Raw genomic sequence first — 19886 nt, 5'->3', positions numbered from 1 at the left:
GCTTTCCAAATTTTATATCATGATATATAGTACCCATTATATTAGTATATTTTATTGCTTACATCTAAAGAGTAGATTAGTAATAGTTCTATTGAAAATAAAAAGTAAATTTCTGTCAAACTGCATCTCCTACCCAGCTACCTAGTTTTTTTGGTTTCAGGCCACTGATAGATGAAAGTATGTTGATTAAAGTTAGGTCTTGGAAGTGATTACTAAGGAGTAGATTTTACTAGAGAGATATTAGAGTCAGAGCTCAGATTCTTTGGCAAAAAGGACTTTTTTAATGGCCCTACGGATCTGCTTGGTCTTCACACTATAAATAATGGGATTCATCACTGGTGGAATAAGCAAATACACATTGGCCATAAGAGTGTGTACATAAGGAGGTGCCTTTTTCCCAAACCTATGGATAAAGCACAAGCTAATGAGAGGAATGTAGAAGATGGCAACAGCACCTATGTGGGAGATACAAGTGCTGAAGGCTTTATGCCGCTCCTCTGGGGAAGCAATGCTTAGGATGGTCTTAATAATCAGAGTGTAGGAGAGAAGAATAAAGATGGAGTCCACTCCTGCAGTAACTATAAGGGCAGTAAGTCCTAAAACACTGTTGATCTTATTGTCAGAACATGACAGTTGGATTATATCAGGATGGAAACAATAAGAATGATGAAGCACATAGTTTTGGCAGAAGGATAAACGTTTAAGAAGCAGGACCAGAGGCATTAGGATCACTATCCCCCTCATAAGGATGGCAAACCACACTTTGACAATTCTGGAATCAGTCAGGATGGCAGCATATCTCAGTGGGTTGCAAATGGCAATGAAGCGATCAAAGGCAAGAGCACTGAAGACTCCACAACAGTAAAGAGTTGAATGAAGAATGTCTGGGCAACACAGGCATGGAAACTAATCTGTCTTGTACTGAACCAGAATATGCCCAGTGTAGTGACCAGTGTTGAAATACACAAGCCCAAGTCAGTGGTTGAGAGCATAGAGAGGAAATAGTACATAGGTTCATGGAAACTTGACTCAGTGATGATGACAAACAGGATTATACCGTTCCCAGAGAGGGCAGTCATGTAAAGACAGCAGAAGGGGCTGGAGATCCAGGTGTGGGCAGCTTCAAGTCCTGGAACTCCCGTCAGAAAAAAGGTCAGAGAAGTGGAAGTGATGTTAGGAAAAGACGACATGATTACTTTGGAGGAATAATTCTTTTAAAATAAAATATCCTAGAGGGAGAAATGAAAATTAGAGATTATTCTTGAACTTTATCCTTTCTTTTTGCTTCTCAGTTAAAATTTCTTTCTTTCTTTCTTCCTTCCTTCCTTCCTTCCTTCCTTCCTTCCTTCTTTCTTTCTCTCTCTCTCTCTCTTTCTTTCTTTCTTTCTTTCTTTTTCTTTCTTTATCTTTCTTTCTTCCCTGTATTGAACTTCCCTCCATGATTCATATTTCCTAGTTCACAAAAGAGAATAGGGTATTCTTTTTTTTAAAATCTCAGCAGTATTTTTTGTCATCTTCCACTTTAATCCAATGCATTTTCTTTCCCCTCCTCCCTGTACTTCCTACATAGAGAATTGTAACAAGATAATCTGAAAATGTCAAGAATTTAATGGATATCTCAAAGTAATAGTAATTTTTAAAAGTAAGATTTATTATTTAATAAAGACTATACATATTTTTTAGTATTTGTGTTGATACTAGTGCGTTATCATGGAACTTTATCATACACTTTAAAGACATGTAATCTTTTCAGGAAATAATTTGAGACATCAGGTCAAAATAGCCTATTCATTATTTCTTGGTCAGTGGATCTTATCCTTTTTGCTAAGGTTGTTTCTAGTCTGGGGTTACATTTCCAGTATTGATTTTTTATTTTCTTATCTGTTATCATTGTAGTGTTGACACATAATTGTTACAGAAGATTTTCCTTAGCATTGTTTTCAGCAGTTAGTCCCTTTCAGAGACAACTGTATTAAACTTCTAGGCTAAGAGTGAACTGTGTGTACAGAGGCCAGATATTAGATACTTCCATCTGCAGGCTAGTGTTGCTGCAATCATTGCCATCAAAGTAAATACACATTTGAGCTTTCAGCTCCACCATTAGGTATCATCTGAAATGAGACTTATTATTAGGTAGATGCGGTCATGGGTAACTTTTCTTCTTCTTCCTTTCTTCTTTCCCTATGTTGTCTTAACTCTTTTATGATCTAGTCCCCATAATATACTGGAAAGTCTTTCTGGGATGTTCACTAAGCCAATATGGTAGTGCTCTGAATGCCCCAAACTGTCTTCTCTTTGGCTTCTCAAAGACTGGTTACTTTCCTCATAGTTCTAGTCATTGGCTGGAATCTCATTGGTCTTCCATGGAATTTGGAGCCACTATGTCTCCAACCACTTGATTTGGAGAATATGCTCCTGCAGTTGTGTTATACATACACAATTTTACCTTCTTAGTTATTGAAACACTCCAGCTCCAAATATTAATTTGTGATACCTCTTGTGACTACCTGTTTTATTGTTGACTACTTATTTTTAAATCTCTAGCTACTATTTCTGTCTAGTCTCAGCTTTAGTCCTGCTCTCACAGGCTACTGAGATGCCAACATACCTTATATCTGAGGCTGCTCAGTTTGGGTTCATTCACAAAAGGCACATGTCCTTGGTCTTGTCAATGAAAGTTGATATTAAGGATGACTAAATTAGATAATCTCCATTATTTTTTTCTTATTCTGTGTAGTTGCAGTTTAAAAAAACTATAGAAACAAGGTTGTGGGTACTACTTAATATCTTTAAGTATTTGAGAGATTATGGAGGAATTTCAATTGTGTACTGTGGTCGTTATGGAATAGTTACTATGTTGATTATAAGATGATTAATTCCATTATTATTTGACTGAAAAGTGTATTAGGTGGAATGAAATAAATTTTTCAGTTTTCTGGCATCATTCAAAAATAAATATGCAAAAATAAAAATAAAAATCCCTGTGTATCAGGTAATTCTCAAAGATGAGTTTAAAGGTTTTTTAAATATATAGACGGATAGTGGAATTATTAGAAAAAAATGCTCTTATGTCTAGAATCATCAATACAAATTTAAGTAGATTTAATTTAAATAAAATAAATACTCAAGAAAGTTAGTATTTAAAACCAGTGTCCATTGACAGGACAGTAGCAGCAGTAGAGTTCAAGAAAACATACTGTTTTGGTTTTCAAAGTCTCTTCTAAAACAGCATAGGACATTGGCTTTAATTTATAACATTTTAGAGTAATGTAGAATCCTGGAATTTTTAAATTGGAATGTAGCTGAGAGATATTTTAATTTCTTTCATAGAATGACATTAATTTTATTACATGGTCTTCTTGTGATAAAAGCAACTGCTTAATTTTATTAGTCTTATTCTTATCAAGCTGAATTGAAGGGATGGATTTATAAAGAAAAAAAGAAGAGTTGGAAATGATAAAGTTTAGAATCAACAAGGAGAAGAGAAAACTAAGAACAAACACATGGTTGTGTCAAATGGTTGAAATGTTAACTACATTTGAGAAGAACTACATTTGATCTATGTGCCAAAGAGAAGGCAAACCTAGAGCCAGAAGAAGGGAACTTATAAAGCTCTAAGAAGTGCTTTAACGCATGGAATGATCCAGAAACAGAAGAGGAGTTGAGCTTCCAGTACTACATGTCAAAACTGTCACTTTAAGCATAAATACTGAAAATGCACTCAGTCATTAGGAAAATATGTACTGCACATCTACTGTGGATCAGAAACAGGAAATTAAATGTTAAGCACAATGATGTCTACGACCCTGAAAATTTTTAGTTAACAAGAGACACAGACAAGTAACATGGAATTACATAATGTAAAGAATAAATCTAGAATGCTATGAGAGCACATAAAGAAAACAGCAAGCTCATTGTGAGGGATAAGGAATGGTTTCCAGTAAATAATGATGTCTAGATTGAGACCTGAATTCTAAGTAGAGTTGGCATGAAATGGATTTAGGTGTCTGTATGTGTGACAGTTTTATGTGTCAACTTGACTGAGCCACATCAAATGTTATTTCTGGATATGTTTGTGAAGGGATTAGCATTTGAGTCAGTAGTAATCTGAATAAAGCAGATTACCCTCCCCACTGTGCGTGGGCCCCATTCAGTTAGTTGAGGGCCTGAATAGAACCAAGCAGAGGAATGAAGAGTTCTTTCTCACTCTGCCTGACTGCTGAGCTGGGACGTGAGTCTTCTGCCCCTGGGCTTGGACTTACACCATCAGTTCTCCTAGTTTTCAGGCCTTCATACTTGGACTGGTACTACAGCAGTGGCTTTCCTGGATCTCCAGCTTAGAGATGGCAGCCTGTGGAACTTCCCATCCTTCATAATTGTGTGAACCAATTCCTCATAATAAATCCCTATCTATCTATCTATCTATCTATCATCTATCTATCTATCTTCCTCATTGGTAAATTGGAGATAATAATATAGCTTCTTGGAAAGGTAGCGATCATTTATGAAATCCCACAATGTGTCAAGCTTTACATGAATTTTGTGTTTTAGGTGGAATATCTTAATTATTTTGAAAATCATGTTGTGTATAAGATTCTAATTTTTTATCCCAGAAAGGTAAAAATTAGAGAGATAAACAAACTGCAATATTTTCATACAATGGGAAAGCTAGGATTTGAATTCCATTTATGTAAATTTAAAATTGGTTAAAATTCTGCTGTGCTGCATATCAATACCTCTTGATGTAGCGAAATTTGTAGAGTAACTTTAAAAAAATAAACTTTTGGGCATCTGGGTGGCTCAGTCATTCAGTTAAGCATCTGCCTTTGGCTCAGGTCATGATCCCAGGATCCTGGGATCCAGTCCTTCATCAGCCTCCCTGATCAGTGGAGAGTCTGCTTTCTCTCCTTCTGCCCCCTCCCCTCTGTTCATGCTCTCTCTCTCTCAAATAAATAAATAAATAAAATCTTTAAAAAAATAAACTTTTATGCTGCATATGTATGTGAATAACTAAAATGTCAAGTATTCATGTGATTTTTTTTTCTACAATAGTCATGCATTATCATTGTTCTTTGGCTACAAATACTCATATAAATGCATATGTATTAGGGTTTCAAACACTTGATATTTGATAGATTTATTTTTCACTTCCTTATTTTTGTTGGTTTATTTAAAACTTATTTCCTTGCCAGTTGAGAAGAGATGGAAAGGTATTATTTCCTTATATGCTAAATTATTAAGACCACTGGTAAAATTAATTGTGTATGTTAAATAATGTCTCCTGGAGTCAGGGATTTGAGCTATTGGTACTTCTGTTAGGGCTGCACATTTTCATAGCCACTGCTGACATATTTAACCTAAGTTAATTGACTTCAAATGAATCTCTTCATTATCAGTTTGGCTTGAGTGTCTTGATCTCTAAGAATATTATAGTAACACTACATCGAAAACTTATGACGTGCTATATGCTGGCTAACTGAACATAATAATAAAAAAAGAATATTATAGTCTCTTATTCTGAATGGGCCAGCATCATCCTCACTACAACAAAAAGAACTAAAATCTCATGCCTTACCAATAACAATTCTCTATTTTTGGATGAATTATTTATCTCTTTGAAATTCAGCATTGGGATTTGGGCATTTGACCCTAGATATCTCATATTTCATGTTTTTGCTTAAAGAAATTATATTATTCTTTTTTTTATAATTTTTTAAGAGATTTTATTTATTTATTTGACAGGCAGAGATCACAAGTAGGCAGAGAGGCAGGCAGAGAGAGAGGAGGAAATAGGCTCGCTGCTAAGCAGAGAGCCTGATGTGGGGTTCGATCCCAGAATCCTGAGATCATGACCTGAGCCGAAGGCAGAGGCTTTAACCCACTGACCCACCCAGACACCCCTATATTGTTCTTTTTATGGCAGAATTCTACGTTGATGACTCAGATTCAGTGTTGGGGCTATTCAGACTCCCCATTTCTAGTACCATAGATAATACACTTTAGGTATTTTATCTTATCTAAGGAATCCTAGCTGGATTTTAAATTGAATACATGCAGTGGATGTTTTTATTTTCAGAACTTTACTGTTTATGAACTTTTTCAGAATTGAGATTCAGTACGTTGGAAAGAATCTCTATTTTTTATTTCTAAGCTTTGTTGACAACTCTACAATACTAGGATACTTACGGTAGTAAGTTCTTAAATCAAAGGCAGTTCCACAGCATCTTATGTTTGCATGGTTGCATCTTAGAAATACTTTCTCTAATAAAGCCAAATTTCTTATTGCAAGATGAGCCCACATAAATCTAACATTAGTGCACATCCACTGTCTTTCTGATGCCCCTGTACTTACATCAAGTGAAGACGATGAGGATGAGACAAGGATCTGCTGTATCATTCTCCTCTGAGTGGAGGGTATCTATGAGAAACCCATTCTCAGGAGAATCATTTGCCCCTTAGAAAAATCTATTCCTAAGTGATCTTTCTGGTCAACTGTATTTTCTTGTTTTGCCTTTGTGCTTCAAAAACACTCTGCATGCCTAAATCTGCTTGCTGTGGTTTAATGTGGTTTAATGCACTGCAATTGCTAAAGTGGTTTTGTTTTTAACTTGAATAATATTGAAATATATGCCAGGAAAATATAAATATTGAAAAAAACATGGAAAGTGTATGAATATAGTTTTCATACCTGCTTTGGGAAGGAGACCACTGAAATCATTTGATATACTCTGGTATTTTAGATCCAGTTTTTCCCGAGAGAGAGAGATTTAAAGATTCTTCTCTACCCCCACCATTCTCCCACGGAGATCAAAACAAATACATGTTATGTTGATGATAATAAACAAACAACAGAGAGATACAAGCTATACTGTGTTTAGTTCAGTGGCTTCCCTAACTGGCTGGATATTAGACATACCCTGGGATCTTGTTATAAGTTCAGATTCATAGGCCTCATCCTAGAACTAGTAAAATAAAATATTTGGGAATGGGGCTCAGGAATCAGCACTTTCATAGATTTGGGGTTTTCAAGAGCAGTTTTAGGTTCATAGCAACAAAATTCAGTGGAAATTACACAGTTCCTGTATACCCCACCCCAACTTATGCACAGCCTTCTCTATCATCAACATCTCTGATCAAAGTGGTGCATTTGTCACAATCAGTGAACTTATCTTTGGCACCTGGGAAATTTTAATTTTAAATTATGTATAGTAGTTGGTTTTGTGAAACCATTCATGAAAAAAATGGCTTTAATTACTCTTAGTCAAATTGGGCCATATGCAAACTGGGATAAATTCCAGAGACTGTGATCTCAAGTTCCAAAATAGTCCTTTGCCTATGTAGTTTGGAAAGTCAGAATGCTGATCAACGGCTGGATAATATAAGTAAAAAAAAAAAAGGGGGGGGGTCATTTGTAAGAAAATGTCTTACACATACAAAATGAATTAAATGGCACTTAAATTGTTCAGATGTTTCTTGAGATACAAACAGGGTTGCTGGAGGGGAGGAGGGTGGAAGGGACTTTGTTAGAGATAGGAATGGTGTATGAGAAATAAACATGGAAAAGATGCTTATTGATTTCTTATTAAATTTTATTTGTGCTGGATATTTGGAAAATTAATTCAAAGTGAATGATGTGTAGTTTTGATAGGAAGAGTAGAGAGATAGGAAGTGAGTTAGCCATCTATAGGGATAGGGTAACTGAGAGATACTGAGAATCTGACTTAGTATTTTGGTGGTAGAAAAGGTAAGATTGCCCTAGGTAAGACTAACAACATTGTGGAGACATTTGAGTCATATGACACATAGTTCCACCCAACTTTAAAATTGGATGGATTATAACTCCAATTTATGATCAAATTTTACTGACTTTGAAATAGGTCTTCATGGGTCAGTAATTGTTAAATATGAGTTCCCTTAGAACACACAAGTTTGAGCACAGCTCTTTGAATCTGCTTTGTTTTCACACTGTAGATGATGGGATTCATCACAGGGGGAATGAGCAAGTAAATATTAGCAATCAGTGTGGGCACATATGGTGGAGAATGTTTTCCAAATCTGTGAACAAAAGACAGGCTGATTAAAGGGATGTAGAATATGGCCACAGCCGTGATATGAGAAATGCAGGTGCTGAAAGCCTTTTTTCTCTCCTCTGGGGATGCAATGTTGAGAACTGAGCGAATGATCAGGACGTAGGAAAGCAGGATAAAAATAGAGTCCATTCCAGCAGTAGAGATGATTGCAGTTAGTCCAAATGCACTGTTGATCTTTGTGTCTGAACACGAGAGCTTCATTACGTCAGGGTGGAAGCAGTAGGAATGACGGAGCACATGGCTTCGGCAGAACGATAGACGCTTGAGAAGCAAGACCAGTGGTGTCAGAATGACAGTCCCCCTGGTAATGACTGCCAAACCAATCTGTGCAATCCTTGCATGAGTTAGAATGTTGGCATATCTCAATGGGTTGGAAATGGCCACAAAACGATCAAAAGCCATAGCCAAGAGCACTGAAGATTCCATGAAAGTGAAGAGGTGAATGAAGAACATTTGTGATAAGCAGGCATTAAAGCTGATCTCCCGGGCATTGAGCCAGAATATTCCTAGTATTGTAACCAGTGTAGAGATGCATAAGCCAATGTCAGTGGTGGACAGCATGGAAAGAAAATAGTACATGGGCTCATGGAGGCTTGGCTCAGTGAAGACCACGAACAGGATCAGGGTATTCCCAGAAAGAGCAGTTAAATAGAGGCAACAGAAGGGGATTGAGATCCAGGCATGGGCCCATTCAAGTCCAGGGACCCCAGTCAAGAGGAAAGTAGGGAAAGTAGAATTATGGAAAATTTGCATTATGATCTGCAGGAGCTGAATTCTCTTGTCAAATCTTGATTTTTTAAGTTTAGAATTTTAAAATTACGTTTAAAGTTCAATACACATTTAGTAAATTGCTCAAAACTTTAGAATACAGCTTAATGAGTACAGCTTAATGCATCTGTATGCACTCATATAACTACTTTCAGGATAACTGATAGAACATTACCAGTAACCCAGAAGGCTTCCTAATGCCTCATCCTCAACAATATCCTCTCCTATTGTAACCATTATTCTGACTTCTGTTACCATAATGACTTTTTCTGTTCTTGATCTTGATATAAATAGAATCATGCAGTTTGTTCTCCTTGCATCTGGCTCCTTTCACTCAATATTATGTCTGTGGGATTCATCACTGAAATAAGATATTTAATTAAGTTCAATTTAATTTCATACTCAGGTAAATTTTCTTATTTATCATTTACTAATTTGGACTCATTAATATTTTTGTTACTTTCTTTATCCTTCAGCTAGACTATAAGTTTATACTTATTAATATGGTCTCATGAGAATAAGAGTTTATTTTCAGCTAAACTTTGCTTAGTATAATTCTTTCCTCATAGAAGATATTCAATATGTTTCTGCTAATTTCTATTTTATTTGCCCTCCCTGAAATACTCTAATGATGAGTAGGAATAAACCCCAGGAAATAATTTTGCCTTGCAATTTTAGAATTATTAAACTCATATTCTAAGTGAAAATTTACTTTAACTTAGCAGAGAAGTATCTTTTTTCAGGGTATCCTAAGAATACACCATAGATAATGCCAGTTCATCCTGCCTCATGACATATGTTTACTAATGGGAACTGAGGGAAGATGCTTCAGTTCCAGGGATCTGAAGCTTGATACTCTTCTTAATTTGTAAACTAAAATACTGCCTTGTTTACCATTATGGAACCTGCCCATGTCAATGAGAAAAATGATAATCTTCTTTTATAGCATGTATGCCCTGGTCTTTAATCTGACTTTTGATTTCTTATAGAGTTATTTGGATATATATTATGTGAATAATAAGAAGATGTTCCATACAATTATCTAAGTGTTTTACATAGCCTACTTCATTTGAGCCTTGGACAAATCTAAGGGAGAAGTATTTTTATTTGTTACAGATGCAGAAGGTGAAGTTCAGAAGTTTGGATTAATAGCTGAAGGTCATAAAATATGAAAGAATTGATGTTGGCAATCAGAGAAAATAAGACTTTAGAACCTGTGTTATTAACAACTACACTGCACTTTTCAGTGATAATAATAATGATATAATTCTAGTTCAATAATAATATAATACCCTATCAATAAATAAGGCAAATGTGTTAGAGATATCTATGTTTGCAAATCTCCCAATTATTTAATGTTTCTATGGTTCAGAGTCAAACAATTTTATGCCAGATTACATATGTATTGTATGATATGTAAATAAACTAATGAGACTTAATTTTAGCAAATTGTAAGTTCTTAAACATATTATCAGAGGCTATAATTTAAGTTAATCCGTTGGATGTTATAATTTAAATTAACCCATGGTGGAGTGCCTGGGTGGTTCAGTTGGTTAAATGTCCAACTCTTGGTTTCAGCTCAGGTCATGATCTCAGGGTCGTGCAATCAAGCCCGCATCCAGCTCTCGGCTCAGCATGGAGTTTCTCTCTCCCTCTAACCCCCCCACATTCATGCTCTCTCTTTCTCTCTAAAATAAATAAATAAATCTTAAAAAAAAAAAAGAACTAGGATATCCGTTGTTCCTTTAGAAGCCATCCCTGATAATTTCTATTAAATTCTATAAATTCTATTATGCCTATTTAAATACAATTTTATGATCTAATTGATTTCATAACTTACTTATGGATATAGATAAAACTAGTTTGATTATTTCAATGAACAAAATGTCTATTTCTGCATTCTTTTAATTCCATAGGCATTCTATAAACAATGTTTCTATTCATTTATTTTCTTAATTTAGCATATTTTCCTTTATCCTAGGCTAAATCCCCTATATATTAGATCCATGTATCTAATTCTGATTTTTTTCTGCTTAAATATCTCAGCGTCAACTCGAGCACAACATGATTGCTTCTGAATTAGTCCTCAGAGCCCCCACAACTTATATGTTCTGTTTTCCTCATTTTGATAGTAACTTTGTAGATCTGAAGATCTGTGGTGACTTGATGTATCAGGTTGCCTGATCCAGAAATCTGAATGTACTTCCACATTCCATTTGTTGATTATTAATTTCTGTTTGTACTACAACTGTTCATAATTCATACAGCGTATTTCTCTCGGAATTTTCTAAGATTTAAATAGGCTTCCATTTTTAAAGTAACTCTAGCTAGTATTACCCGAGACAGTTTCTTCTAACTTTCTATTACATTTTCCAAAAAGCTAAAGGATAGAAGGAACAGACCAAAGAAGTACTAATGCTAAAACTGATAGCCTACATCAAAGATATCTGGAGGGTGATTAACTCCTAACTAAGGAACATGGAGATCAATTGAGTCAAAATATATGATAGCACTTGAATAATCAAGAAGGTAAAACACCTCTATTCTTTCAGGAAGGAGAATTGAAAGTCTTATTTTCTAGATTACTAGTCATTTCATATAAAGAAAGGTCTGGAATTATATCCTGCTGCTGAGGAAAATCAGTTACCATCACATGATGGTCTGTCAAAATGATGAATAACAACACAATCTTTCTAGAAAGGCAAAATGCTATTCCCATGATTGAAAATGTCATGGGTTCAATTAATTAATTTACTTATCCATTCACAGAGAACAATTTGAGGGAGTCCTTTATTGTATCTTTCTGAACTTAGGAACATCTGTGGCATGTTACAAAGTTAACCACCTACATGGAGGGGAAACAGTTGCTGCACCCTCTGAACATGCTGACCTGGGAGGCACTTCCATTTCCATGTCCCGGGCCTGGGCTGAAATATGCACTAGGTGAAAGATCAGAAGACCACTGAGAGGATAGCCCTAGTATTCTTGGTGAGAAGAAGAATTAATATTGAGCCAGGGTCTTTGCCACATATCTCTACCTGTTATTGCTTTAATTGAATAGCACCATTAATAGGCTGTGACTAACATTCTCACTTTTTGATGAGAAGGCTTTGGTACAGAGTGAAGGTTCCCTTAGACAGACATAATAGGACCAGTGTGTGAAGCCAGGTCTGTCTGACTCTCTGGGTATGCTCATTTCACTGTACCACATTGCTCCTGGTGTTCAGAAAAAATTAAAAAGAAACAAGTCAGATTGCTGCAGTCTTAAGAAACTGAATGGAATAAGAGTGCTGCAGTAAGGGTAAACCCAATTAGAAATATAAGTAAAACAATAGAGAGGATATACCAGTGATTTTGGGTTTTGGTCATTATATGTGTCAGGAAATATAGACATAGAAGAAGCACAATTTTTCTATGATTAGCTAAACAAATGAGAACACAATGTCTTTATGGAATTTGGAATTTCTGATTATGGATCAGGTTCTTGGAAATGAACCATACAGTGGAGAGTAAGCATAATCAGTGGCTCTGAGGGTTTGGAGATCAGAGACTGGAGATGGGGAGAGTAGGTAGGGAGAGTCTTACCTTTCAAGATGTGGAGAATAGAGAGGATACAAATAAGATATTGAAGGAGTAATGCCAGAGACTAAGTGAATTATTGTCTTTAACTTCACTTCCAAGAAATTCTTCCTTGTGTTTATCTAAGCTAAATTACTCACGATGGATTAGAATTTTATCATCAGATGCATTTTGTTATAGACAGAATCAAGGACTGGTTCTGATCTGAGCAGCTGCTTGATTGGCCTTTATAGACAGGGAGGAGAACTTCTCTTACCCTTATTTAGAGTGGAGTATATGAAGGTCACTTACTTACTTCTATTTATAGAAAATTTTTATAAAGAACTGTGATGGTGTAGTTATTTACCCATTTGGGATAAATACACCCTTGGGGGATTTCAGTGCCATTCTATTATGCTTCACCTCTCTGGTGCCAGGAAATGTCAAGGTGGAGAATTAAAAAAAAAAAAATGTTGACATGGTAACTCTGTGTTTATGTGTTTTAATTAAAAATGAAATTGAGGGCGCCTGGGTGGCTCAGTGGGTTAAGCCACTGCCTTCGGCTCGGGTCATGATCCCAGGGTCCTGGGATCGAGTCCTGCATCGGGCTCTCTGCTCAGCAGGGAGCCTGCTTCCCTCTCTCTCTCTCTCTCTGCCTGCCTCTGTCTACTGTGATCTCTCTCTGTCAAATAAATAAATAAAATCTTTAAAAAAAATGAAATTGAATCATTACTTTGAACATGGATACAACATTTAAGATGAGGATCCAATATTCTTGATTTTTATTCTATGTGTTTCTTGTAAATAATCTATTATACAGATTTTTGTGCACAACTAAATGAAATAACAAATACTTTGAAAGTATCTCAGGTAGGAACATAGTGCCAAGTACTCAGAACATATGAATGAAATATTTGTTAAAACGAGCAAATATTTGTTAAACTGATTCCTACAATTCAGAAGCAAACAGTAAAATAAAAGGACAAAGCCAAGGGGTTCCATGAAGATTACCCTTTTAGTAGAAGGAAGATTTGTCAGCATAGCCCATCAAATGGAAGCAATTCCATTTGAGGAAAAGAAGGAGATTGGCTCTTCTTCAGGGATTATGTTAATTAATGTCTGTTTTCCAAGTAATTTCAGGTACACTATCTTATTTGGTCTTAGGTGTTCAGGCTAAAACAAATATTTTCAATTTACCTGACACATACTGATAAACAAAGTACTTGACACAAAATCAGTGGTCAACAGTGTTTGTCAAATTAATTTATCCCTCACTCTTTCAGATCTATTTCACAGTCTAGAAAAAGGAATCATAAATAAGCAAAATAGAAGCCATTTTATTAAACTCTAGTTTAGTTGATGATTAGGCTAATTAGCTAATAAAGTTGGTTAAATATAGGAGTCATAAAAGTAATTTTAACCTACATCGAACATTTTATTTTAACCTGACACTTGTATGTATAATTTATTCATCATTGTTTTATGTGGAGTTAGGACCTTTCAGTGTAGTTCTGCAAATTGCAATAATATATTATCTTTGTAAACAGTATCTTTAATATACTGTATAAAATTTCCATTATAATAACTATGATGGTGAAGGAAAAACAAGTAGCCCACAGGGCACTTGTTGAGGGGAAATGAAGACTTGCTAATTGGAGAAAGAGCTGAGTGTTCAACTGGCTGCTAGCATCAGTCAATATGTTTCACAGAGGGAATATATATTACTGTGAAATTTAGCAAGTTTATTCAGTAGAACTTTCGTGGAAATTTTTTTTGAACCATTTTATTGAGGTTTGATTGACATATAAAAAGCTATATATATTTCATGTTTATAATTTGATGGATTTGGGAGTAAGCATACAACCATGAAACCATTATCATCATAAAGGCCGTATAAATATGTGTCACCTCCAAAGTTTTCTCCCACCCTCTTTAGTATTATTATGTGTTTGTATGTGGTAAAGCACTTATCATAATACCTCCCCTCTTAGCAAATTTTAAGTATACAATACAGTATTATTATATATAGGTTAACAGGTATGTGAAAAGATGCTCAACATTAATAATCATCAAGGAAATGGAAATCAAAATCACAATGAGATATCACTTCACACTTATTAGGATGCCTACTTTAGGGAAAAAAAAACAGCGGCAAAAAAACAGAAGATAACAAATGTTGGTCAGTTTGTGTAGAAAAGGGAACACTGGTACACCATTGGGGAGAATTTAAATTGGCACATTGTAGAAAACAGTATGGCGATTTCTCAAAAAAATTTTAAAAAGAACTAGCATATGATCCAACAATTTCATTTCTGGGTATTTATCCAAACGAATTGAAATCAGGATCTCAAAGTGAGATTTGCTCTTAAAACTCTACTACTTGCTTCTCTCAAATGCTTCAGCCATTTACCTGCCATCTTTGATTAGTTTTTTTCCCTGCTTTTCCACTTTTCAAAAAATGTACAAAAAATTATGAGAATAAAGATTTCTGTGAATAATTATGATAGAGCAAATCTCACTTTGAGATCTACTGCCCTGCTACCCAGGATTAGAACATAATGTTTTCTTGGCTGGTGGAATTTAGGTACAACTTGAACAACAAGAGAAACTATTGCAGATTATTTTAAGCAATGTTGTGATTCTATTCTAAGATCAATCTGATTTTTGCATAGGAGGTAAATTAGAATGCAAGAGAAACTGAAGGTAGGGACACCTGGTAGAGTGTGCCTGTAGTACAGGCAGATTCTGAAGGTACAGAATAGTAGAGTTGGGAATGAGAAAGGTATAGTAAGTGCAGCATCAGAGAAGTTGCATTGTGTTATATGTTACCAGTTTCAGTGTGGAAAGACATGTTGTCAGGGGTTGGAGGAGGCTGGTGGTGTTTTTTCAAAGTAAAACTCTTAATCACTTTACGTCCTTCACTATCAAGGATAATTCCATTCATCCATAGAAGGATCAGATTGTTAAAGAAACACAATAAATTTGGCTTTGGAGTTGCTGAATTTGAGGTACTGGTGGGATTTATGGATTATTTTGATAGGAAGATATGGTTATAAATGTTTCATGATAGTATATGCTCATGTCTTATCTATTTTTAGACCTAGTAGGTCTTGATAAATATTCGCTGAATGAATAATGAACAAATTATAATTTTGGGGAAATTAGTTTTTTTTTTAAACATTTTATTTATTTATTTGAGAGAGAGAGAGAGAGACAGTGAGAGAGAGCATGAGCGAGGAGAAGGTCAGAGGGAGAAGCAGACTCCCCGTGGAGCTGGGAGCCTGATGTGGGACTCGATCCCGGGACTCCAGGATCATGACCTGAGCTGAAGGCAGTCGCTTAACCAACTGAGCCACCCAGGCGCCCGGGGAAATTAGTTTTGTATAATGTACTTTTTTTCTGTTTGCTTAATATAACATAGAGCAATGAGTACAAAAATATAGAGTTAAGTTGCTATGAACATTTTGTAGTTGTTTTTGCATATTTTCTTCAATTCTCATAAACTGTCCCAGACTAAGAATTATGTTTTCTTAAGGCTTAATGGTGTATAGCATTATTTGTTATTAGTAGCAAAGCAATTAGCATTATATTGAATTCATGAAATAGTAATTGTCAGAATAAGTAATTCTTTAATATGTAAACATGAAAATTTCATGGAGAATCTTAATGTGGACATGAGGAACATTTTACTGTTTCTGTGTCTAACAAAGTAGATTTTTAATCTTGATTATTTTTTAATCACTTCTTCAAAATACCTGAATCTGTCTCTGCTCGCCTGCAGGAAAGATATGACATGCTAATATATGTGTTTACATTTTATAAATTTACATAACTGTCTTGTTATTTATCTAATCAGTGATTTTGTATTCCTTGTACTTTTGCCTTGAGGAGTTTTGCTAAAGGGAAATTTTCAAATTGAAAATATTCTTCTATTTAGTCAATCATTTATTTATTAGGATATTGGCCATTGTCTTAAAGATATTTGTCATTAATCAAATGTTCTTAATACACTCTTTTGGATAAGGAGCAGATACATGAGTGGTGTTGGGTGGTTCTCTGGTAAAATATTTCCCCTTTCCTGATAGACCCAAACATAGAAGTGAGCTCAATATACTGGTCTTATACACATGAACCTGATTGAGCAACACCAGAGATTTAGATACTTGACCTAAGAAGGGTCAATCAGATGTTTTTCTCATGAGAATTTTTTATCTTTATATTTTTACTTTTTATTTTTAAAGATTTTATTTATTTGACATAGAGAGAGAGAGAGAGAGAGAGAGACAGTGAGAGATGAACACAAGCAGGGGGAGTGGGAGAGGGAGAAGTGGGCTTCCTGCTGAGCAGAGAGCCCAATGCGGGACTTGATCCCAGGACCCTGGGATCATGACCTGAGCTGAAGGCAGACATTTAATGACTGAGCCACCCAGGCACCCCTATATTTTTATTTTTTAGAGAGAGAGTACACACAAATAGGGTGAGCAAGAGGCAGAGGGATAGAGAGAGAATTTTAAGCACCTCTGTGCCCAGCACAGGGCCTGATGTGGGGCTTGATCTTAGGACCGTGAGATCATGACCTGAGTTGAAATCAAGAGTAAGATGCTTAACTGACTGAGCTCCCCAGTCCCCTCTCATGAGAATTCTTAACACTGTTTTTCAAAATAATTTATATTATAGAAAAGCTACAAAAACAATACCAAAATTTTCATATCCTTCACCTTGATACTCCATTTCTTGAGTATTTGAAACCTTAAGGGAAGCCCATGAACCTGAGAACATGGCAGGCTATTGAGCTTCTCCTGAGCATCCCAGAGATGCTCTGGCTTCTCTGTCACAAGGTTAGGTTGTTTGGCTCCTCCTTGTATTGCCTACATACTTTCCTCTTAATTTGATAGATATGCTTTTTATTAAATGTGCCCTTCACATCTCTCATTATCTCTTGGTTCCAGTTTGGAGCTCTTAATCCATCATCACATTCCACAGAGGTCACATTTCCATGAGCTGTTTTCAGCCAGTAACTGAATATGGCAGGGAAACTAAGGCAGGCCCATTCCTAGAAGATACAGAATTCCTCTAACAGATGACGTTGACTTGGGGATACCCAATGACCTTGACTAATTCTGTTTAGAACTGCTTGATAGTCTCAGATGATTCTTCTACCAAAAGTTATTTTTTTTATCTTTCTCCTCAACTCAAGGTGAATCTTACCTCAAAATATGACAGTTCTTCCTGTTTCCTTTTTATCCATTCTTGTCTCCTTTTTGTAATGTTACCTAGCCCCTCATTGGCTGTTTGTCTATTTTGCCCCAGAGATGTCATGCTCTATTAAACATCTCCACAACTGCTTGCACTTTTTTTTTTAAGATTTTATTTATTTATTTATTTATTTGACACAGAGAGATCACAAGTAGGCAGAGAGGCAGGCAGAGGGAGAGGGGGAAGCAGGCTCCCTGCTGAGCAGAGAGCCTGATGATGTGTAGCTTGATCCCAGAACCCTGAGATCATGACCTGAGCTAAAGGCAGAGGGTTAACCCACTGAGCCACCCACGCACCCCAGCTGCTTACACTTTAAGCTCTCTTGCCTGCTTTTGGACCTTGTCAGTTCTTATAATAACTGCTACCCTCTGGTTTTTGGTGATTACCTAGACTCTGTTTCTGTTTTGTTCAGACCTCATTATATACAGGGTTATTAATAAGCCTGGCGCAGTGACTGCATCTCATATTGTTCCTGGTCAGCAGACAAGAACCTCTTCTCAGTGATGCTGATAATCATTTTTGCAGCTGATTCCTAATGTATTTAGTGGATGCTGTGTCCTCTAGGCTTCTCCTGGAACACAATCTAGGGTAGGTCTTCTGAACTTGTATAATCTATTCATCCCAGTGTGCTCACTTCCCTCAGCCACTTTATTTTATTGGTTAAAGAATTGTTCATAAAAGAAGCAGAATCATGAATACAATGTGTACTAAAAGAAAATGTGGAAGGCATGTGGTATTTGAAGGTGGGAAGAAGCATGATTCAATTTGAAATTAATCTGTTGCATTCAACAAATGGTAAGAACACAGGTCTACTTGGAACACATGGATAATGAAGTAGATAAGCAAGCATTAAGGTTGACAGAACTTGATCCATCCTTCTGAAGAAAACATTTTGAATCCATTTTTTCCATAATTGATCAGATGACAGCTCACTGGATGGATCAATTGAAGAGAGAAAAAAATGGCAAGGAACACAACAGCTGTACATGAAAGAAAGAATCAGGACATATGCAGTGTATGGAAAAACATAATGGAAATAATCAAATGCCTTCACATGCACAGAACTGTATTTTTTCCTGTCTTTACAGTTTCTTTTATTTCTACATATAACCAATAGGCAGATCTTCAAGACTCTCTTATGAGTACCTTTTTAAAAAAAGATTTTTTTATTTATTTGAGTGGGGGAGGGGAGATACAGAGAGAGAGAGAGAAAAAAAAAGCCCAAGCAGACTAGGTGCTGAGCCTGAGTTGGGGCTCGATCTCATAACCCTGAGCTGAAACCAAGAGTTGGATGCTCAACCAGCTGTGCCACCAAGGCCCCTCATCCTATGAAAATCTTCTTAATGGTTCCCTCTTGAGCTACTGAACTTTATTAGAATGTTAATTTAGTAAATTTTCCCCAAGCCCATTCTATACACTAAGCCATGCAATTCCCTTTAATGAATTATACTAAGTATCATGTATAGGTAGTATCCTAGACATTTTGTAAATCAACAGTACAACTCAAACTAAATAAGGTTATCCAAGATTTTGCTTGCAGCATATAAAGTCTTCAAAATACATGAAAAAAATTTTCCCTTTTGGCATTACCATGTTCTCTTGCTTAATTTCAGCTAGGTCTCCAGAGATATTTAGAGTCTTTTCTTGGGTAGGCTATTAGGAGTAAGCTTTGTAATATTGTAGCCCTTTGAGCCTCTCAATATATAAGTCCCTCAACTTTAATATTCTCATGTGTTCTCTCTCTGAAGCTCTATGCGGCTAACAGGCATGTAGAATTACCAAAACAAAAGTCCCCTTTTGTTTCCTGAAAGAAACACACCCAAATTTCTAAACCAAATCTACAAATCAATTCCTTTATACAATAGTATTGTTCAAGCAAAAGATGTTCTTTAAGCAACTAATACAAACCTTACCATCTAAATTCACTTAAAAGAATCTGATGGATAGAGAAAAGTGAAGAAAAAAGGAAGTAAAGTTTTAGGTTTTTACATTCTTCAGTGCTATATCCAGATCAGACCTGTGAATTTAAAACTCAGGAGAGTATTCTTTCACAAAGAGTAAAATGGTGACAGAATACTTCTCACATTGTTCGACAGAGTTGCTCCCAAAATACACTTTTTTCTATTTACCTTTGGAAACATTTTCAACTTAGATGGCAACACAACAGGTATCATTTTGCATTATCAACTTTCACAAGACTTAGTACATTACTTT

The 19886-nt window shown here is 35.7% G+C and overlaps 2 protein-coding genes across 2 annotated transcripts; both read right to left on the bottom strand.

The window, feature by feature from the left end:
- Positions 1-246: 246 nt before the first annotated feature.
- LOC111159599 (olfactory receptor 51F2-like) lies at positions 247-1190 on the bottom strand. Its single transcript, XM_022522137.1, is given in 2 exon segments — positions 247-839; positions 842-1190. Coding segments are annotated over 2 exon segments (942 nt in total).
- A 6708-nt stretch (positions 1191-7898) lies between these two features.
- Positions 7899-8843, bottom strand: LOC111159328 (olfactory receptor 51F2-like). The gene has a single exon (XM_022521731.1). The coding sequence runs from the start codon at positions 8841-8843 to the stop codon at positions 7899-7901; it is 945 nt and encodes a 314-aa protein (XP_022377439.1).
- Between the last annotated feature and the right edge of the window lie 11043 nt (positions 8844-19886).

The sequence above is a fragment of the Enhydra lutris genome, unplaced genomic scaffold, assembly GCF_002288905.1.
Source record: "Enhydra lutris kenyoni isolate GAN:26980312 unplaced genomic scaffold, ASM228890v2 scaffoldscaffold68, whole genome shotgun sequence".
Classification (NCBI taxonomy): domain Eukaryota; kingdom Metazoa; phylum Chordata; class Mammalia; order Carnivora; family Mustelidae; genus Enhydra; species Enhydra lutris.
Note: the sequence above shows the minus strand (reverse complement) of the source record. Positions and strands in the feature narration are given on the sequence as shown.